At 57.8% G+C, this 21,863-nt stretch overlaps 1 protein-coding gene across 13 annotated transcripts in view; it reads left to right on the top strand.

The window, feature by feature from the left end:
* Positions 1–21,863, top strand: part of SH3RF3 (SH3 domain containing ring finger 3) — a 260,049-nt gene that overhangs the window by 193,618 nt on the left and 44,568 nt on the right. For 7 of the 13 annotated variants that reach the window (XM_073790913.1, XM_073790911.1, XM_073790912.1 and 4 more), the window contains exons 9-10: positions 4,874–5,205; positions 12,060–17,759. In XM_073790913.1, coding sequence (XP_073647014.1) covers positions 4,874–5,205; positions 12,060–12,228 — 501 coding nt within the window. In that variant the 3' untranslated portion in view covers positions 12,229–17,759. Of the gene's footprint in view, positions 1–4,873; positions 5,206–9,914; positions 10,473–12,059; positions 17,760–21,863 lie in introns of those variants that run through there. The other 6 variants (XM_073790919.1, XM_073790917.1, XM_073790915.1 and 3 more) reach the window with 2 other exon arrangements.

Raw genomic sequence — 21,863 nt, 5'->3', positions numbered from 1 at the left:
TCTATATATAGTATCATGTCATCTGCAAATAGTGACAGTTTTACCTCTTCCTTTCCAGTTTAGATGCCTTTTATTTACTTTTCTTACCTAATTGCTGTAGTTAGAACTTCCAGTACTATGTTGAAGAACATAGTGGGCATCCTTGTCTTGTTCCTGATCTTGGAGGAAAAGCTTTCAGCTTTTCATCATTGAGTATGATTTAGCTGTGGGTTTGTCATATGTGGCCTTAATTATGTTGAGCTATGTTCCTCTATATCTACTTTGTTGAGACTTTTTATCATGAATGTATGTTGAATTTTGTCAAATGCTTTTTCTGCTTTTATTGAGATGATCATACGATTTTTATCCTTTGTTTTGTTAATGTGGTGTATCACATTGTTGGATATACATATGTTAAACCATCCTAGCATCCCTGGAATGAATCCCACTTGACATGGTGTATGATCCTTACAATGTATTGTTGGATTCAGTTTGCTAGTATTTTGTTGAGGATTTGGGCATCTATATTCATCAAGGATATTGGCCTATAGTTTTCTTTGTGTGTGTGTGTGGTGCCTTTGACGGGTTTTGGTATCAGGGAAATGCTGGCCTCATAAAATGAGCTTGGGAGTTTCCTTCCTCTTTAGTTTTCTGGAATAATTTGAGAAGGATGAGTATAAGTCTTCTCTGAATCTTGGGTAGAATTCACCTGTGAAGCCATCTAGACCTGGACCTTTGTTTGGGGGAAGTTTTTTGATTACTGATTCAGTTTTGTTACTGGTATTTGGTTTATTTAGATTTTTCTATTCATGATTCAGCCTCGGAAGATTGTATGTTTCCATTCCCTCTAGGTTGTCGAATTTGTTGGCGTATAATTGTTCATAGTAACAGTTTGTTACTCCTTTGTATTTCTGTGATGTTAGTTGTAATTTCTCCACCTAATCACCATAGGATAATGAGGAGATGATGGTGAGGACATGGCACTCATAGGCCATGTTACAGGTTAACTTCGTTTTAATGAAATGAATTGACTCCCTGAAAAATTAAATGTCACATTTTATAAATCAAATTCTATTCTCTTTGACTTCCTTTAATTTCAGAGATAATTTTCCATAATTTTAATTGACTTTTAACTGGCAACACTTCTTAATTTAAGCTTTAAATTTTTTTTCCTTTGGCCAAGTTTTTGCATTAATATTTTATGAAACAAGGCCTCTGTGGACAGACACTATCATTTTATTATTTGTAAAATGTTTTACAGTTTTCCTATAATGAATGAACGTCTCTTTTTTTAATATTAGATTTCCAGATGACTCTTTTAAAGTAGGATGTGACTTTATTTCAGGGTGTGTGTGTGTGTGCCGGTGTGCTTGTTTCCCTAACGTCGCCTGTAATCCCTTCTCTAACGTAATGACATTGTTTGTATGGGAGGCAGAGTGCAGACCCAGGTGTGTGTGTAGCGTGAGAGCCGGAGCTTCTCATGCCTGCAGGCCTGGCTCCCACCCATTCCTATGCCTGGCGTGGCTGCTGTGCCTGGTGAGCTCCTGCTCAAACGATGGCCCTTGCCACCCAATGTACAACTGGGGAGGGCAGCCTCGCCTGGGAGCCAGCTAGGCAGCCAGACACACGGGTCAGAATCTCCACCCCCGTGCACCCCAGCACTTCATAGCACGACTTTAAGCCCATGCCTGTCCCCTGGGCTGAGGCACTTAGTAGGTAGGGGACACAGTCTCCTTCTTTGATCACCTTCCCACGACGCTGGGCCCCTCCTTGTGTCTTAGCTGTCTGCCGTCTTCTGGAATCACTTACCTGGTTGCACAGGTGACCATCAGCTTCTAATTGATCACTTCCTTGGTTCTGGATCAGAACCATCTCAGACCTGCTGAATCAGAACCCTTGAGGGCAGAGCCCCGCATCTACATTTTATCGAACTCCCTGGTTGGTTCTTTGTGTCAGCTGGAGCCGAGAGCCCTGTGCTGGTCCCTGGGCTCTCCCAAGGCAAGGCAAGGGTTAACAGGAAGTGAAGTTGATTTTACTCATTTAAGAAAAATGTATTGGCAGGGAATTCCCTGGCAGTCCAGTGGTTAGGACCCCACGCTTCCCTGCCAACGGGCCCGGGTTTAATCCCTGGTCGGGGAGCCAAGATCCCGTTAGCTGCGTGGCCCTGCCAACAGCGAACAAGCAGAGACGTATCGGGAGCTAAAGATTGTTCAAACTTGTTTTTTTTGCAAACATTTAAAAATATCCAGACACACCATAAAAACAGCAACAGAATCATATTTTGTGAGGACTGTAATAGTTTAAACCAGCTCTTGCACTGATCCTAAACACTCGGTGAGCCAAACGCAAAGCTGGGACTGGACCGGGGCTGCCCTGGGCTCCCGGCGTCCAGTGCACAGCCCGCCGGGGTGAGCTGTGTCAGGGGAGGGGCAGGCAGGGTGGGGGCGGTCAGCTGCACAGGGAGCCGGGGCGTCGCAGGGGAAGGGCTGGCCCAGCTGGGAGCGAGGGCCCTTTCTCTGGAGATGTGCCCTCTGCCCCCCGCAGCCGGTGGGGGGACAGGGGGCATTGTGTTCCCACAGTTCAGATGTTTGGGGTCCCCCAGCAAGGCTGAAATGACTGAGCCTCGGTCGTTCAGAGGGTCACTGGGGTGGAAAGTGACCCGTGCTTAGCGGAGGGGAATTTAAGCCAGGAGCGGAGGGGGGCTGTGAGGAAAGCGGTGGCCCCGAAAAGCAACAGGGCGCGATTGCCCACGGCGCCTGGGTTTGCAAAGGCCCGGGAAACCCCAGCAAACCCGTGCTCCTTTAGCATAAGCTTTTGGCCCCGATCCACCCCAGCACGCGTCCTCCCTCTCGCGCCGCCCGCGAGGGGCTCATCGGTGGGTCCTCGGCTGCGCCCACAGACCAGGGCGGCCCGGAGGGGCTGGACCGGCCCCCGAGCCCGCGCTCCGCTCCACGGGGTGTGTGGACGCGGACGTCTGGGGCGGGCAGCATCCGCCGAGGTCAGTGGGAGGGCACGGGGACCGACAGGAAATCCCCCCGCGTGTGGGCGCCCGGCTCCAGACCCGCAGCCGCCGGCCTCCTGCGCCCTCCCTTCCCGGGGCTCCTGTGGGTCCGCGAGGCAGGCGCTCACTGATGGCACGTGCTCGTCAGGAGGAAGGACACCCGCAGGGCCCCCCGCCGGCCAGCCCATGACCTCCATCACGTCCGCTCGGGGGCGCGTATCCGGTGCCCGCAGCGTTCTCGGCCCGGGCTGGACACGGGGGCGCCGGGACGTCAGAGCCATGCCCCCTGCCCGCGTGGTGTTCTGGGGCAGCCCTGGGACGAGGCGGGTCGGGTGACGGCCCCCCCTGTCGTGGATGGTACCACAGGGCCACTGGCAGCCCTGGGGACCCATCATGTGGCTCTTAGTTTTATTCACCTGTGTGCTTACTTACACACACGTGCACACATACATACACACACATCATACATATACACGCACATGTGTACACACGCGCACGCGTGCATGTACTTGCACACACGTATACATGCACACACGTATACACACACGCACTACACACACCCATGCGCACACACTTGCACATACACGCATACGTATACACACATGCATACACACAAACAGTTAAATCACTTGTAAGAGTTTTGGACTTCAGGATCGCATTTGACCCTGTGGCTTTTTTGCCTGAGACCCAGCAGCATTTGGGTGTCTGGCTGCGGCGTGCCTCCCCTTCCAGAGGCCCTGAGGGCCAGGGACCACCGGCCCACCGGAGCCAGTGCCTCTCCTGCTGGTCTCAGGTTAGGCGACTGTCATCCTGGCAGCCGCTCCCTCCACATGGTGGCCACAGGAGCCCCACTACTTGGAGGACGGGGACGCCTCTGAGCCATCTGCATGGCGCCCCCCGGTGGCCAAATGACCGAAGCTCTCCTAAGTGTGCCCCACGCACAGATCTCTCTTGAATGTTGGAAGAGGGCTGCCCTGTGACACGTTCCCTGCACACCTGCTCCCCTCCAGGCCAGGGCTCGCCCGTGCCAGCCGTGGACAGCATGCAGGACATCAGCTTCCATCCTTCCTATCAGTACCAGTGCTGGGAGTAGAGAAAAATGTCAGATTTGTTCATACTAAAGTGTTATTGACTTACCCTGAGGTTATGCACGTCCCTACTAAATGCACTTTAAGGGGATTTCAGCACCACGAACTGTCCCCAGCTTGGGGGCAGAGGAGTCCCCATCCAGCCACCGTAGGGTCCAGCGGGCCCCGTGCCCAGAGCAGACTCTGTGGCAGCCATCGCCGGCTCGGGAGCTCAGCGTCAGGCTCCGTGTACTGCCTGTACCACGCCACACCCCGCGCCGGCTCATCCACACCAGCGTCAGAAAGTAAATCCCAGGAGGCCACGGCACTGTCTAGATTCCAGGACGAGCACGCTGCTCTGGAGGCATCTCTGCGTGCACACACTCCTCCACACCGCTCACTCACACGTGCGCACACACGCACACCTCGGCTCCCTGTGTGGCACGGACCACACGGTGCTGCCAGGGCCTCCAGATGAGGCCGTGTCTGTACATGTGGGTTCTGTGAGCCCGGGGCGGGGGGTGGCTGTCGTGGAATAACCAGCCCCCCACCCCACCTCCAGGTGAAGTTTCCAGGCTGGAACGTGGTCCCGCGATGGCGGGGCTGCTGTCGGATCGGCACCTCCGGGCCCGGGTCTGTGCTGGCACCTGTGCCACGTCTGGGGAAGGAAGGAGCTGGGAAGGCTTTCCGTCTCCGCCGTTCTCCTCCTCTGAGCATCTTTACGGGACCGTGTTTAGAGCTTCCTGACAGGGTCCTACCCCCTCGCTGACGACGAGGGCCTCCGGGAGAACTAACCCACTTGACTCCATTCTGTGTGTCTCTCTAGAAAGACAAGAAGCCCGGGCTTCTGAAGCTGCTGGCCGGCGCGTCCACCAGGAGGAAGTCGCGCTCCCCGCCGTCCACCTCGCCCACCCACGACCCCCGGGCAGCGGCGGACGCCTCCCTCCAGGGCGCGGTGGGGCCCGAAGTGTCCTCACTGTCCGTCCACGGCAGGGCCGGGTCCTGCCCCGTTGAGGGCGAGATGCAGGGGGCCTTGGGGTTGGAGCCGCTGCACAGGAAGGCGGGCTCCTTGGATCTGAGCTTCCCGTCGCCCTCCCGGCAGGCCCCTCTCTCCGCGGCCGCCATCCGCCCCGAGCCCAAGCTGCTGCCCAGAGAGAGGTAAGGGTGGGCCTGCGTCCTCCTGGGCTTGGGTGTGGTGGTCTGTGAGGTCTGGAGCCACGTTGGGGAACAGGGATGATGCAGGTTTCTGGGGTTTCAACCTGCCAGGCGGCCCTCACTATCCCATCAGCTCAGATAAAACGGGAGCGTGTTTCACGTTCTGAGTCCATCTGGGTCCTGAGTTTGTGTTTACAAGGGATCCATCTGGAAATCTGGTGGAACTGATGGTGTCCTGAGCCCGAAGAGCGAGCAGTGGAGTGAGGGACCTGCAACCCCCTGCCCCGCAGGAACCCACAGTGACCCTGGGCTGAGCCCCCCGTAGGGCTGAGCGAGCCCCGCCCTGGGGAAGCTCTTCCAGGCTCGGCCCACTCTGGCACCTGGCCCCAAACTGCCTTCAGGGTTACACCATGTGAAATGGCCGGTATTCGTGTTTTTTGCCAAAGACAACAATTTCTTAGAGTTCAGCATAGAGTTTTCCAGGTCAGGAAACTGAGTTCCCCGAGGCCTCGGGTGCAAGCGGCCAGAGGCTGGTGTCCTGCTTGTGGGCCATCCCGTTTGAGTCATCGGTCCTTAGAGAGCCTCAAAGAGGGCTGAAGGGCGCTCAGGGGAGGAAACGCTTTCCTTTCTAAGTGCCCCTCCTGCTGGGAGAGCTGCCTAAACGGTGAAAAGGGGAGCATCTCCTGAGCGCGCAGTCCTGGCATTTCTGGCAGATCCTTCCCCCGCTCAGCCACACTGACCGATGCCAGCCCTTCCGTCTGGCCTGACACGCACCACACACGTCACATGCACACCCACCATGTACACCACACACACACACACACACACACACACACACCAAGTGCACACCACACACCCCCTCCTCTCTCCCTCCACTTCCTTCCCCAAGGGAGCCTCCGCCTTCGGGCAGCTCTCCCACGTCAGAACCTTCTTTCTGCCACGGGACCAACCCAGCTGCCTGTGATTTCTGAATGGGGGTCCCGGCCCCTCCTCCGGGTCCCAAAGTTGGGGGCTCTGGGGAATGACAGGTCCCTAAACATGTCGAAGCTGCTCTCGTGTTTCCCCTGGGTTTCTGCCTTCCCAGATCCTCAACTTCTAGACTCCACAAAGGGCTTAAAGACCCTGTTGTAAAGAAATCATGGGAGTCTAGGATTAACTGGGAAGTTCAGGGAGTTGCTCCCATTAGCTGACTGGATTAACTGGGAAGTTCAGGGAATTGCTCCCGTTAGCTGACTGGATTAACTGGGAAGTTCAGGGAATTGCTCCCGTTAGCTGACTGGATTAACTGGGAAGTTCAGGGAATTGCTCCCGTTAGCTGACTGGATTAACTGGGAAGTTCAGGGAATTGCTCCCGTTAGCTGACTGGATTAACTGGGAAGTTCAGGGAATTACTCCCATTAGCTGACTGGATTAACTGGGAAGTTCAGGGAGTTGCTCCCATTAGCTGACTGGATTAACTGGGAAGTTCAGGGAGTTGCTCCCGTTAGCTGACTGGATTAACTGGGAAGTTCAGGGAATTGCTCCCGTTAGCTGACTGGATTAACTGGGAAGTTCAGGGAGTTACTCCCGTTAGCTGACTGGATTAACTGGGAAGTTCAGGGAATTGCTCCCGTTAGCTGACTGGATTAACTGGGAAGTTCAGGGAATTGCTCCCGTTAGCTGACTGGATTAACTGGGAAGTTCAGGGAATTGCTCCCGTTAGCTGACTGGATTAACTGGGAAGTTCAGGGAATTGCTCCCGTTAGCTGACTGGATTAACTGGGAAGTTCAGGGAGTTGCTCCCGTTAGCTGACTGGATTAACTGGGAAGTTCAGGGAGTTGCTCCCGTTAGCTGACTGGATTAACTGGGAAGTTCAGGGAGTTGCTCCCGTTAGCTGACTGGATTAACTGGGAAGTTCAGGGAGTTGCTCCCGTTAGCTGACTGGATTAACTGGGAAGTTCAGGGAGTTGCTCCCGTTAGCTGACTGGATTAACTGGGAAGTTCAGGGAATTGCTCCCGTTAGCTGACTGGATTAACTGGGAAGTTCAGGGAATTGCTCCCGTTAGCTGACTGGATTAACTGGGAAGTTCAGGGAGTTGCTCCCGTTAGCTGACTGGATTAACTGGGAAGTTCAGGGAGTTGCTCCCGTTAGCTGACTGGATTAACTGGGAAGTTCAGGGAGTTGCTCCCGTTAGCTGACTGGATTAACTGGGAAGTTCAGGGAGTTGCTCCCGTTAGCTGACTGGATTAACTGGGAAGTTCAGGGAGTTGCTCCCGTTAGCTGACTGGATTAACTGGGAAGTTCAGGGAATTGCTCCCGTTAGCTGACTGGATTAACTGGGAAGTTCAGGGAATTGCTCCCGTTAGCTGACTGGATTAACTGGGAAGTTCAGGGAGTTGCTCCCGTTAGCTGACTGGATTAACTGGGAAGTTCAGGGAGTTGCTCCCGTTAGCTGACTGGATTAACTGGGAAGTTCAGGGAGTTGCTCCCGTTAGCTGACTGGATTAACTGGGAAGTTCAGGGAGTTGCTCCCGTTAGCTGACTGGATTAACTGGGAAGTTCAGGGAATTGCTCCCGTTAGCTGACTGGATTAACTGGGAAGTTCAGGGAGTTGCTCCCGTTAGCTGACTGGATTAACTGGGAAGTTCAGGGAGTTGCTCCCGTTAGCTGACTGGATTAACTGGGAAGTTCAGGGAGTTGCTCCCGTTAGCTGACTGGATTAACTGGGAAGTTCAGGGAGTTGCTCCCGTTAGCTGACTGGATTAACTGGGAAGTTCAGGGAGTTGCTCCCGTTAGCTGACTGGATTAACTGGGAAGTTCAGGGAGTTGCTCCCGTTAGCTGACTGGATTAACTGGGAAGTTCAGGGAGTTGCTCCCGTTAGCTGACTGGATTAACTGGGAAGTTCAGGGAATTGCTCCCGTTAGCTGACTGGATTAACTGGGAAGTTCAGGGAGTTGCTCCCGTTAGCTGACTGGATTAACTGGGAAGTTCAGGGAGTTGCTCCCGTTAGCTGACTGGATTAACTGGGAAGTTCAGGGAATTGCTCCCGTTAGCTGACTGGATTAACTGGGAAGTTCAGGGAATTGCTCCCGTTAGCTGACTGGATTAACTGGGAAGTTCAGGGAGTTACTCCCGTTAGCTGACTGGATTAACTGGGAAGTTCAGGGAATTGCTCCCGTTAGCTGACTGGATTAACTGGGAAGTTCAGGGAATTGCTCCCATTAGCTGACTGGATTAACTGGGAAGTTCAGGGAATTGCTCCCATTAGCTGACTGGATTAACTGGGAAGTTCAGGGAATTGCTCCCATTAGCTGACTGGATTAACTGGGAAGTTCAGGGAATTGCTCCCGTTAGCTGACTGGATTAACTGGGAAGTTCAGGGAGTTACTCCCGTTAGCTGACTGGATTAACTGGGAAGTTCAGGGAGTTACTCCCGTTAGCTGACTGGATTAACTGGGAAGTTCAGGGAGTTACTCCCGTTAGCTGACTGGATTAACTGGGAAGTTCAGGGAGTTATTCCCGTTAGCTGACTATCCTAACTGGGGATATTGTACCCGGGGCCCTGGGCGCCCTCCTGCCCCCAGCACCCTGCACAGCTCCTTAGTGACCACTACTGCCTAGCGCGGCCCTCACCCCGTGCAGCCCTCAGGACTCCCATGTACCGGCCCCCAGCAGGTCGGAGCTGAGGACGTGACAATGGCAACGTCACCTTCAGGCCGGGGCAGCTCCCGAAACACCTGGAGTCGGGCCGGTGGGTCACACTGACCTCGCAGCTGTGACCAGAGTCCTGCATGGAGAGCGCACCCTCACTCACACCCCAGCCCCTGTTTGGGGGCCCGCCAAGGGGGGCTGTGCATGAAGGGCAGGCTGGGCTCAGTCCACGCCCCCAACATGCATCACAATCTTGCAGCAAGAGAAGCACCTGCCACTTAACAGCCATTTCACCCAGACGAGTGTCTGCTTTTTGAGTCCCGGCCCCTACATACAACACGGGGATGATAGTGCCTGGTGGCTATAATGGCCGCAAAACACCTAGATTAATACCTGGAAAAGGATGAATGCGTGGCGAACGCCAAGGGCAAAAACAACCGTAACAACGCGTGAGATGACACGGGAGACGGCGCTGCGTGACGTGACGTACACGACAGGGAGGCCGTGGTCCCCCCACCTCCGCACTGCCTGACAGGCCTCCCCACCTGTTCACACGCCCCGTCTGTGTGTCCTCACCTCTCGCCGGCCTCAGCTGTTCGGCTCTGTTGGGATTTAGGAGTTTCTTGCTTTGATCCATTGTGGGTCATGGGAGGCTCCCAAAGACGTCTGTGCCCTAATCCCCAAACCAAGGGTAAGGTAGCAGGTGGACCGAGCAGCTGACCCTAAAGTGGAGAGGTCGTGCAGGCCCCGCGGCGGCCCGTGTGACCTCAGGAGTCCTCGCAGGTGGATGAGGAGCTGGGCCCGCCGTCCTGGCTTTGAGATGGAGGGAGAGGCCTCCACCGGAACGCCGCAGCCTCTGGGGGCTGGAGGAGGGGAGGGGACACAACCTGCCCCGGAGCCTCTATCCCTCGACTTCGCCCCGTGAGGCTGTGTCGGACATCGGACTTCCGGAACCCCCAGATGAGACGTGTACGTTGTCAGGCACTGTTCGTGGGAATCCGTCAGAGCCGCCACAGGGACCCAAGGCATGTGTAGACCTTAGAGTTTGGTGTCCAGGATGTATTCTTATCATTTTCAAGGTCCTGGAGGGACACCACTGTGATGCCCACAGCCCCCGACCCCGGACCACTCGCCCTCATGGGGACCGACACGGGGGCTCTGAAGGGCCCCTCTGGTGACACGGAGGATGTGCCCAACCCCACAGGCAAAGCGACTGCATCTGCAGTGGTCGGATTCCCTTCGAATTCTGCGCCTTTGGTCCGTGAGTCTGATGTCTGCAGATGGCTGTGGTTGACGCAGCCGCTCAGGACAGTCTCTGACGTGTGACGCCAGGATCGTGTCACTGTTCGCTTGGCCCTTTGGGGCCGCTGAGCATCAGTTTCTTTCAGCGTCTTGGAAGGATCTGGGCAGAAAACTGAATGCTGGTCTTGTAGACGCTCAGCCCACATCATCCATCCGGGCTCATTAAATCACGGGATTGCTCAGAAGCACCAGATTAATTTTTTTCTAGCAAATTACACTTTTAAAGTTGCTTGTTTCACATCTGGCAGTTGAGGCAAAAGCTAAAACTTAGGTTGGGAGCGTGAGGAATGATCTCGACGCGTTCTCTCCTGGGGACTTGAGGGAAGGGGGTGGTGTTTGGAGGAGGGGGATGGGCAGGAAGCCGAGGTGAAGGGGGGGCGGTGCTGGTCCTGGCAGTCCTGCAGCCTGGGCGCCGGGGTGTGGGAGCTGCAGTCTGTGTGTGCTGGCTGATCTCACGGGCGTTGCTGTGTCCCAGGTATCTGCAGGGACGCGGGGCTGGGAGGGCAGGAGATGTCGTCCCCTCCTCGCCTCGTCCACTCCCTGAAAGGGACCGCGGTGGCCACCGTCCCGGCCTGCACGCTGCAGGCACCTGGGGAGGCCAGGCGGCCTCGCCACCCGCTTCCTCTCTGCCCCCCGCTTCCACCGCCTGGAGCGGGCTGGGCCCGCGAGCTCCCAGGGCCGGCCCGGGTCTTCTGCACCAGAGCGTCTTCCCCAGGGGACAGGGTCAGGCCAGGTGCTGCCAGGGAGGAGGGACAGGAGAGACTGCAGTTCGGAGAGCATGGGGAGGTGGCCAGAGGGAAGGGGGAGCACAGTCTGCACCTCTGGCCCAGGGAGGCCGCCTGGGCCTTTCGGGACTCGGAGGAGGACCCGGGCCCTGAGGGTGGGGCTGGGAGCGAGGAGCCGAGGACGGAGGGCGCCCTGAACTGCTCTCCCCGGCCCACAGACGCTCCTGCTCTGCCAGTGCCCACGGCAGGGGTGCTGGCCAGACTGGGCCCAGGAGCAGGGGACGGGGTCAGCTGTGTGCGAGCTCCTGGCCGCTGCTCCTGCGACCCCCCCAGCAGCCCCACCTTTTGACCCACACGCCCCGAGGACACGGGGGCGCAGCGTGGGGCTGAGGTCGGTCTGGTGAGAAGGGAGTGGTGGGCGGTGCCCGGAGACGGCAGGGACAGGCAGGCCCGGCGTCCGTGACCGGGAGGGGCCGGTGCGCTTGCGGGGGGCGACAGGAACACAGAGCCTCTTCCCAGCTTGCCTCTAGTCCGAGCAACGTGCTTCCAGTGGAGGAGGGCGGTGTGGATGGTGGGCTGGAGGCGGAGGGAGAGGAGCGTGCCTGGCGCCCGGCCGGTCCATGGGGAGGCCTTTGCTGACCCCGCCCTCCCCTCCCCCCGCACCCAGCCCACGGGGTCCGTGGTGCCTACGAGCTGGGGTTCGCAGGCAGCAAGAACAGGTGGCCCTGCCGGCCACGAGACCACCCACAGTGAGGATCTGCGCACGGAGCCCCCAGCTCACCTGACCAGTCTTGCCCCCCGTAAGGGTGGTGGGCTTGGGGACAGCGGGACGCACGAGCCCTGTGGGGTCCCCGGCTGGAGGGGGCTGCCGGCAGCTCTGCCGGGCTGGGTGGCAGGGAGGGACGCGCATGGCCGTCTGCCCTCGCCCTCGGGCGTTTTAGAGCAAGGCTGGTCCTCAGAGCCTTCTCCCCTGAGGCTTCCTGGGCAGGTGTGGGGTGCAGGCCTTTGTCTCAGCTCCAGGGAGCTGCCGAGGCCCAGGGGTCTGTTCCTGGTCGGAGCTCAGGCGCCCGGCAGGCAGAGGCACAGCGGAGACTCACGTCTCCAGGTGGATCTATGGCACGTTGGTCTGAAAACAGGGACGGAGCCCCGGAGCCCGGGAGGTGGTGGGCGGCTCACCCCTGGTATCTGTTTCCCCAGGTACCGCGTGGTGGTGTCATACCCGCCCCAGAGCGAGGCAGAGATCGAGCTGAAGGAAGGGGACGTGGTCTTCGTGCACAAGAAGCGTGAGGATGGCTGGTACAAGGGGACCCTGCAGAGGAACGGCCGCACCGGCCTCTTCCCCGGCAGCTTCGTGGAGAGCTTCTGAGGCCGTGACTGCTGCCCCCCCAGGGACGGAGGTGCAGGGACCCCAGGGGAGCGGCCGCCCGAGGCCCTGGGTCCTTCTGGGGACCTGACGGGGACGCCCGCACGCGCAGGACCCAGGGGCGAGGAGGTCACGCCTTCCACCCGTCCGTGTCCTCTGACAGGGAGCAGACGCCGCCGGGGTGCTCCTCTGCCATCTGCTGGCGGGGCCAGCGGGGGGCAGGGCCCCGCGCTTTGGAGAGCGTCCTTTGGGCGGCTCCGGGTGTCCCGTGGGTCCTGACCCTCGTCTCCGGCTATACCTCAGGCACCTCCACCTGGAGCCTCAGCATGGTGCCCTGGCCCGGGGTCGTCAACTGCCCCGTCCAGGCAAGGCCAGCACGTGGCTCCCACGGGGCGAGGTGGCAGCAGTGCCTCGTGCTTTGCCACCACTGTCCCCTCTCCCTCGTGCTTCTTCTTTCTTACGTCTTTTTACTGCCAAGCTGTTAGACTTCATAAATGTCTAACAGGTCGTTCACTGCCTATTTTTCATACATCTGGTGCTGCCTTTTTGTAAAACTAGTCAGGACTTGGTTGAGCTTGAAAGAAAAAATCTCTGGGGCGACACCAAAGGGGCAGAACTTTTACAGGCACCATGTGAACCTGGAGAGCCAGGTCTTCACAGCCTCGGTGCTCGTGGGGCCAGAGGGGCCTGGGCATTGGAGGGAGTTAGGAAAAGCCCGTGTCTTTCCACCCTTCCAGAGCCCCTGCCGCCTCTGGAGATGTTCTGACAAGAGGTGGCAGTAAAGGAGCAGGAGGGTGGACCCCAGGTCAGGAGGCAGGACTTCCCTTCTGCGCTGTAGAGGGGACACCACAGCCGGCACTTCCACTGTCCAAACGTGCGGTTTTTACCACCGTTCAGACCGACTGCCTTGTGACGGTTTCTCCTTTTTTTCTTTAAATAAATAACTGCTCTGCTCTCAGTGCGCACCTTGGTCTCGAGACCAGAGCCACGAGGATAACGAGGGCTTTGAGGCGTTATGCAGACTTGCAGGTCCAGGGAGCTGGGCGGGGAGGGGCAGCTCTGATCCTGGGACCTTCCCCGTCGGGGGTCCACGAAGGGCACCCACGAGTCCACCTTCCCCCAAGCCCCGACGGGAGGAGCCCGTGAGAGAGACACCTTAGGAATACGTTCCTGTCAGTTCCTAAACCCTCTCTCGTTTTGCAAAGCCACTCAGGGTTAAATCAGGCTGAACACACTAGCCTTTGGCATGTCTGCAACAAAACCCAGAAGCCCACTCCCCGGCCCGCCATGAGGCCGTGGCAGGAACGCGGTCTTCAGAGTTCCTGTGTTGGGGTGTGACCTGGCCACTTGTTGCTGCCGGGTGGCTCCACGCCAGCGGGTCGCTCCTAGAGAAGAGCGCTCTTCCTCTCTCCAGGACATGACAGATTGACAGTTGAGAAATTTGTTCTGAATCAAAGGAAAAAAAATCCGGTTTAAACGCAGGGAGCCCTGTGCAGCCAGAAGGTGCACGTTTGTCACTGTTGCCAGATTAGTTGCTTTCCGTGCACAGAAATCCTGTGCGTGTCTACAGTATGTCACCACCAAAAACATGCGCAGATTAACATGCTGAGTGAGACACGTGTTCTCCAGTGAAACCAGAGCTGACTGCGTCCACAGATGATAGGAAAGTCTTCTTTCTAAACGTGGGCAGTTACCAAGCAACACCACAGACCTCTCCCGGCACCGCCCACGTGATGCTGAGAGGCTGGCGCCTGGTGGAGGGGGCACGCCCCCCTGCAGGTGTCTTAGCAAAGTTGTCGCCAGCCTCTCCTGTGCAGAGTCAGGGCTGGGTGCTGGGGCCTCCCCGGGGCCACCAGCGTCAGGGCCTCCTCGCCGGCCAGGCTGCAGGGAGCATGGACATGCACGACCACCCCTGTGCTTTGGGCTGTTTTCAAACCCTTGGTCAGAAAATCAGCCCTCGTGACCAGTGAACCACAGACAGAGCAGGAGAAGAAGCAGACCCTTCTGCCGGGCCGTCCTGCCGGAAGGATGCCCTCGTCCCGGGCACTAAGGTGAACCAACCCTTTGCCTGATACCCTCAGATTCCCCAGGTCCAGACCTCACGCACCGTGCTCGTGATGTGGCCTTTGGGGCCAAGGCGACATGCTCTGAGGAGCAGGGTAGAGTCCTCAGCCACATGCACTGACATCAGGACACGGAGGTGACAGGGACATCGGGCCATCAAAGGGCCACGGGAACAGAGTCAGGAGATGGCAGCCTCACAGTGAATGCCGGGCTCCGGTGGGAAACTGTTGGCACTTTGCACAGTCACACACATGCACCCCTTGCTTCTGTTAGGCACAGACGTCAGTGTGTGATTCTGGAGGGACGGACTGATGACAAACCATGATGCCTGTGTTTCCGAGTCTTTCAATAAAACTGAACGTGGAGAGGCCTGGTGTCTGGATGGGGGAGCAGTCAGGTGGGGCCGGGCCGGGCAGGAGCAGAGTCGGCAGGCGTCCCCCACGTCCCCTCTGCCAGCCTGTGGGCGCACAGCCCTGCCACCCCCGGGAGCTTCCGAGTGGGCCACCCGGGGTCTGTGTCAGGGTGGCGGGCCGCTGAGGGGACCGGGGGCACCAGACAGCCACTCCCGGCCCAGGCTGGGATTCTGCCACTGGGCAGGAAGAGTTGAGCCTGGCCCGCGGGGCTTGGGTGGCTTCTAGGGCCCCTGCAGGCCCGCGGGGCTTGGGTGGCTTCTGGGGCCCCTGCAGGCCCGCGGGGCTTGGGTGGCTTCTGGGGCCCCTGCAGGCCCGCGGGGCTTGGGTGGCTTCTAGGGCCCCTGCAGGCTTCTGCTTGCCTGGAAAAGCAGAGTGGCTTTCTGTGGGTGATGCCCCTGCCTTGCTTGTGGGAAGCCTTCACGTCAGTAGTCATTCAAGTCCTGTTGGCCAAGAGTGCCTGGAATCGGCCTCCCAGACCAGCACACTCACTACCCGGCCTGTGTGTCTGGCCTCGGGTGCCTGTCCTCTGGAACACGGGGTGCAGGATGCCTGGAACCCACCCGCAGGAGGGGCGTCAGGAGGCTGCCTATCTCCAAAGGGGGGGGCGGGGGGCCTGTCTCCAGTAGCCAGACAGAGGGAGGCCCAGCAGAGGGCCACACATGACCCAAGGCCTGTCAGGGTGTTTCCTGGAGGCGACCCCACTGCCCTCCTGGCCGGGCCTCCCCCACAGAGCCTTTGACCGTCACGTCACTGGAGCTGGAGGGAAGCTTAGCCCGGAGCTACTTCCCTCTTCTATGTGAACGGACGGAGTGAACTAGCGGAAGACTGGTAACACCGCCTGCAGGGTGGGGAGGGGAGGCCAGCCCGTGCTGCAGTGCTGAAGCCTTCACGCACTCCCCAGCAAGCTGGGTCAGAGACACTCCGCCAGGTGGGCGTTAGGTGAAGCGCCCGTTCTCACGCTCAGTGCACCCCCAAGACCCATGCCCAAGGCTGGGCACTGAGCCAGGTGGGCGTTAGATGAAGCGCCCGTTCTCATGCTCAGTGCACCCCCGAGACCCGTGCCCAAGGCCGGGCACTGAGCCAGGCCCTCCGTGGAAACAGTGCGTCGGGCCTGAGGGCCGGAGGAGGCAGTGCCGTCACGACCCGCAGGCCGCCTGGTAAGTCTGACCACAGGGATGGACACGGCACACCCCTGCCCCTGGGCCTGGAGCCACGTCCGAGTCCAGGCTGGTCAGGGCAGCTGGACACTCACCTGTGAAGCAGAGACAATCCCACTGTCCACAGGGAACTGGGACTCTGTTGAGACCTCAGCCCCACGGCTTTTGGCAGCTGGAGTCATTTCTCTGTCCCCGACACTCACGAGGTGGCACACGTCGGCCCTAGGGAAACTCGGGTCTCCTTTCCCCAGGGGAGCCGTTCCACAGCCGGCCCTTCATTGGCAAGGACAGATTGGTGACACCGTGGAGTGTGCAGTGGCAGTGCTCTGCCCCGCCCGCGGCCTCACCCTGCCCCATCCCTCCCCGCAAGCCCAGAGCAGAGCGAGGGCTGTTCCAGGGACCGTAACAGACGCGCCTTTTCAGGCTCTGCGTCCACAGCCACCGGTCCTCCTGGGAAGCCTGGAGCCAGACCTCCAGTCACAGGACTCAGCCTGGAAGGGGTAGGGGAGGGTGTGTGGTTCAGAAAAGGGATTCTGGGTAAGGAAGGGGAGAGGAGGTCCGTGAGGAGCCCCTGCACCAGGCAGGGCAGAGATAACAGGGCGGCAAAGCAGGGGGGGCACTGGCAGGGCGGCAGGGAGGGGCTGTGTGCAAGCGCCCTGCAGATTGAGAACCACGGCCCGTGTCCCACTCCCGGAACCTGAAAACCTGTCAGGTTACGAGGCAAAGAGGGGTTGAGGTTGCTAACCTGCCGACCCTGAGTTAGGGAGACCCTCCTGGTGCCCTGGGTGGGCCCAGAGTGCCCACAGGGCCTTGCAAGGACATCAGGGAGGCCGGAGCGCCGAGAGCCGCGCAGGGGAGGTGTCCAGGGCCTGCTCTGAAGCTGAAGGGACCAAAGGCTGACGCTCCTCTGACCCGGGTCGGGTCCTGAATGACCCCCGGGACCCCTCCGGGCCTTGGGCCGTTTCGGGAGGGCTAGTGGGTCTGTTTGAACAGGGACGGAAGGAGGGCCAGCGGGGCAAAGGGGGAGGGGCCTCCTGATGGGGAGCGTCCGGAACTGCTGAGGAAGAGGCTCCAGGCGGACCGGGAGGCCCCCACGGAGGAGGTGAGTGCCGGCACCGCGCTGCGGCGGAGGGGCCACCGAGGGGGCGGCTCAGCAAGCACCGGGCAGGACGCCCGCCCCGCGAGGAGGGGGTGCGCACGGCTGCGGCAGGGGCTGAACACAGGCCAAGGAAATGGCGTGCGTGCGGGTCCCCTGGAGGGGAGCATCCGGGGGGCGCGGAGGGCGGGCAGGGGTGTGCGGACGGCAACGGGCTCTGCCACCTGCCCCCCCCCGCGCTCGCCCGGGGCCCAACCTGAGGGGGGGCCAGGTTCCTTCCCAGGGACCCCACCCCCTGGATGAAACCTCTGCCTCGGGCTAGGCTGGGAAACAGTCCTCCCTGCTCTGTTGTTCCTGGAATGACTCTCCCGTTCCAGGACCCTCAGGGCCTCAACTTTTTGGTACCAAACTGCCCTTTTCTCTAAATAAGCAGCTCTTCCCCTGACGGTTCCAAGAAAGAAACACGACGGCCCCATAAGAGAAGACGTGCAGCCGCCTTCGTAATCAGCGGAACGGGGTTCACGCGACACCGGGACCGGCAGACGGGACGCTGCTCTGCCCGCCAAGCCGCTGGGACGCAGGCGATGCCCCGGAAGGGGACCCGGCGCACCTGCGCCCCAGGAGGTGCCACGTGGACGCGGGGCTCTCGCACGGCACGTCGGCACACGGAGCCCACGCACAGGGACGTTCACGCACGGGCCCACGCACGGCACGTCGGCGCACGGCACGTCGGCGCACGGGTTCCGCCCTCTGACCCGGGAGACGGGGGAGTGCTGCGCTCCACGCCAGTGGATGAAGGAGCAGGTGAGGATGCGGGGGCGGCGCGCGTGTTCTTGTGAGAAGGGGACGTGGAGGAGTGAGCGTGTGTGACGGGGACGGGCACCGGAATGTGCTTCGTGTGTGCGCGGGAGCGGAACCTGGGCGGTGGGCGGGGCGTCTCTGGAGGTCCCTCAGCGCTGCCTCACTGAAACGTAGCTTCCCACGTCTAAGTCGGATGACCTGTTTGGAGTGAGTCAGAAGCTGAGCAGCCGCCGCCTGTGGCGCGGCTGACAGGGACCCGGGGGCGCCGCGGGGCAGCAGCCTCTGAGCTGGGGGCGGGGCGGGGCGGGGCTGGAAGAGGGAGGGAGAACCCGGAGCCTCCCGCGGCCGCGGTCCCCACCCCAGGCCTGGCCGGGCCTTCGAGGGCCGGCTGGGGCGCGTCCCGGGACGTCGGTGCTCCCGGGCTTCGCGTCGGAAGCTGCGGTCCTGACTCTCGTTTCCGACGCGGCGGCCTCCCACCCTCCGGGCTGTATCGCGGCGGCCCTCGGAGGGTCCAGGGCGCTCTCCCTTCTCGGCCCCCGTGGCCTGAGCGCTGACTTAGAGCGGGGAGAGGGGCAGGCTCTGCAGCACCGCCGAGTTATTAGCACCGTGGCACGTCCACGCGCGCCGCTGACTCAGCGCTTTAATGCGCCTCTTAACTATGCATCAGAGCCCTGATAAACGTGAGTCATCCTGGGAATGACTTCGCAGCTGTTCGCCTGCCGCATCGCTGAGGCATGTTTTTTCGGTGAACTCATCAAAGGACCTAGATTTTAATCAAAGGCTTCGGAATCATCTGTGGGGCCAAGTCAGATCCCTGTGAATCCGAAGGGAGGTCTCTGGTGGCACACCACAGGGCTCTGCCAGTAGAGCACGCTGTAATTTAGGTAAAGGCGGCAGGGCGTGAATATCACATCTGTCAATTACCCAGAGCCTGGTGGGGCAGGTGGATATGACAGACAGCGGAACCAAGGTCACAGTTTCCTCAAGGGAAGAGATTCGTGCACGACCCGAGTAATCGTAGAACCTTATATACAGAAACCTGCGGTTTATTGTGTTTGACCGACCAGCGCGACCAGGGTTCCTCAAAAGGAGGATGTGACATAAGTAAATGCGAAACTGCCGAGGTGCGCGCGCGGAGGGTCCTGTGAGGCGCTCGCTTGTCGCAGCTGTGGCGCTTGGGGGAGGATTCGTGGTGACACAGCTGCCCCCAGGGATCGGGACTCAGGGGACTCCCAGGACAAAGGGGCAGGACTGGCAAGGCAGGCGAGCTTCTCCTCAATTATAGACTAGGTCACTTTCCAGGCCTTGGAATTATTGTCTATTAGTACAAACGGTCAAGTTGCATTGGCCAAGTAAAATTGTAAAAAAAGTGCTTTCGATTTTATATTTTTAAAACGCTAGAACTCTTTGTTCAAATGAAATCTTCTGTGGAAGAGTAGCTCGTAAAGCCGATGAAAGCAGGGCTCTCTTTCTTGAAACGGGGCGGGGGCCGGGAAACCCATCTGCGTGGGCGCCCCCCCACAGTCCACGGCCCTTTGTGCGTCTCCCAGGCAAGTGGGAGCTTCTGTGCTCTGTTCCTGTAGCAGCTGACAAGCCGCCGGGGGTCGGGGGCCTGCTGTTCTAATGGCCTCCTGGAGGGTCTCGTCAGGATGGTTAGACTTGGAAACGTGATCCAGAACTGAGATTGCAAAGTTAGGTTTAACAGCTGGGCAACCCCACTCAGCCCTGTCCGTCATACTCAGCAGAGGCCGTGCTCCCGGGACGCCTCAGCATTTGGTTTTGGGCCCAGTGTCTTAGCGCTGCTCATTTCTCCTCTTTCTCGGTGCCAGGCATGAGGCCACTGTCAGGGGCTTCCCTGTGCAGCCACTTCACAGCCTCGAGGCGGTGGAGACAGGCGTGGCCACCGTCCCTGGGTGGAGGGGAGTTCGCGCCTGCGTCCCACTGGGTCGGCTGCCTTTCTCTCCCTGGATGGGGGGCACTGACAGCTGCCACTTCCCCCGTCCTCCCGCAAAATGCATTTCCCAAACTTCCCTGCAGCCAGCCCAGGCCACGAGTGGGGACCCCCTTTCTTCCCGGCTTTCCCAAAGCTGGGGCGTGGATGTGCCAAAGCCATCTCCGGCCACGAAGACAGGACAACAGAGAAGGAGGAGGGGGGGCTCTGACCAGCCAAGCCGTGGTGGATGGCCTGCCCACGGGAGAGAGAAGTAAACGTTTGTCTGTTTAAGCCACCGTCACTGGGAGACTCTTCCTCTTACACCTGTGTTTCTTTTTACCATCTCCACTGGGTTGCCTTCTAACCTGCCGTTCTAGAATGGCCGTCTCTCTGTGGATCACGGATGGAGCACATTGCTGAGTGACCGAAACTGACTTCTGCTATGGACATAATGGAAAAACAGCATTGGATTTACCCTTCCGCCTGACACAACTAGAAAACCAGACAAGACACAGGACATTGGAACACAGGCGCCACAGAACAGTGATTGTCAGGAAGAAGGGGCCCTTTAGTGAGTGTGGGCTGCCATCACAGCCTGGGGGCTTAAACAGCATGTTTCATTTCCCACAGCCCTGGAGGCTGGAAGTCTGAGATCTAGGTGTCAGCAGGGCTGGCTCCTCCCGAGGCCTCTCTCCTTGGGTCCTCACGTGGCTCCCGCTGTGCATCTGTGTCCTGATCTCCTCCTCTTATAAGGACAGCAGTCCTGTTGGATTCGAGCCCACGCATGTGAACTCATTTGCCTTACCTACCTCTTTAAAGGCCCGACACAGAACACGACCGCATGTTTCAGCTGCATCACACAAAATTTTTTGTCTGTTTTTGTGTTCATTAAGTTAAAAATATTTTGTAAATTTGCCTTTTTTTGGAGAGCCTGTAGGGTTTTTTTAAAAGAAGTGTGTTATTTAATTTCTGAGTATTTAGGAATTTCCCAGGTATCTTTCCATTGTTGATTGCTAGTTTAATTCCATTGTGGTCAGAGAACATACTTTATACAATTGCAGCCCTCTTGAATTTCTTGAGGCTGGTTTTATGGTCCAGAATATGTTCTGTGTTGGTGAATGTTCTGCGTACACTTGAAAAGAACGTGTGTCCTGCTGCTGTGGGTGGCTGTGATCTCTGTGTGTCAATTAGATCAAATTGATTGATAGTGTTGCTTAAGCCTTCTATATCTTTATAGATCTTCTTTGGACTTGTTCTGTCAGTTACAGAGAGAACATAGTTGAAGTTTCCGTTTACAACGGTGGATTTGTCCTTTTAACGTCTGTGGTATCTGCAAGTCTCTTTAGTTCCACCGGTTTTTTGCGTCATGTATTTTGACTCGGTTATTAGGTGCAAACACATGTAAGATGGATAGGTTCTCGTGGTGAATTGGCCCCTTTATCGTTTAGAAATGGCCCCTTTTCTCCCTGGTGCAGTTCCTTGTTCTGAATTGACTTTGTCTTGGTTACGCTGCCACTTTAGCTTTTGTCTCATTCCTATTCTCATATGTTTTTTCTATCCTTTTAGTCTGTCTTCATCTTTAAAGTAGTGTTTCAGATAGCTGTATCTTCCTTGTAAAATCCAACCTGCCAGTCTCTGCCTGTTAACATGGAGTGTTTTGACCATTCACATAATGTGATTGGGTTTCAGTCTACAATTTTGCTCTTTTTTGTCATTTCATCCTTTCATTATTTCTTTTTTCCCCCTCTTTTCCTGACTCCTTTGGATTAATTTAGTACTTTTTATGTTTCCATTTTATTTCCTTTTTTGACTCGAGGCATACTTTGTTTTAAAATTTTGTGATTGATCTAGAGTTTGAAGTATGTGTATTTAGTTGTCATTGATAGTTATCACAATGTTAAAGATACACATTATGCCTCTTCACATATTTTGTGAGCACTTATCATTCGAATACACTGATTCTACCCTCCTCAGCCTTTGTGCCACTGTTTTCATACATTTTACTTTTATGTTTGCGCCGAAAATCTTGGCTCTGTGTGCACCAATGCTGAACAAAAATACAGAGACAGAGTTTTGGAGGAAGGGAAAGAATAGCTTTATTCTTTGCCAGGCAAAGAGGGAACACAGCTGGCCAGGGCCTCAAGAACTGTGCTCCCTTTCCAGAGGGTAGTGAG

This window comes from Tursiops truncatus, chromosome 14, assembly GCF_011762595.2.
Source record: "Tursiops truncatus isolate mTurTru1 chromosome 14, mTurTru1.mat.Y, whole genome shotgun sequence".
Lineage (NCBI taxonomy): Eukaryota > Metazoa > Chordata > Mammalia > Artiodactyla > Delphinidae > Tursiops > Tursiops truncatus.
The sequence above is the reverse complement of the archived record's forward strand: the minus strand, read 5'-3'. Positions and strand labels throughout refer to the sequence as shown.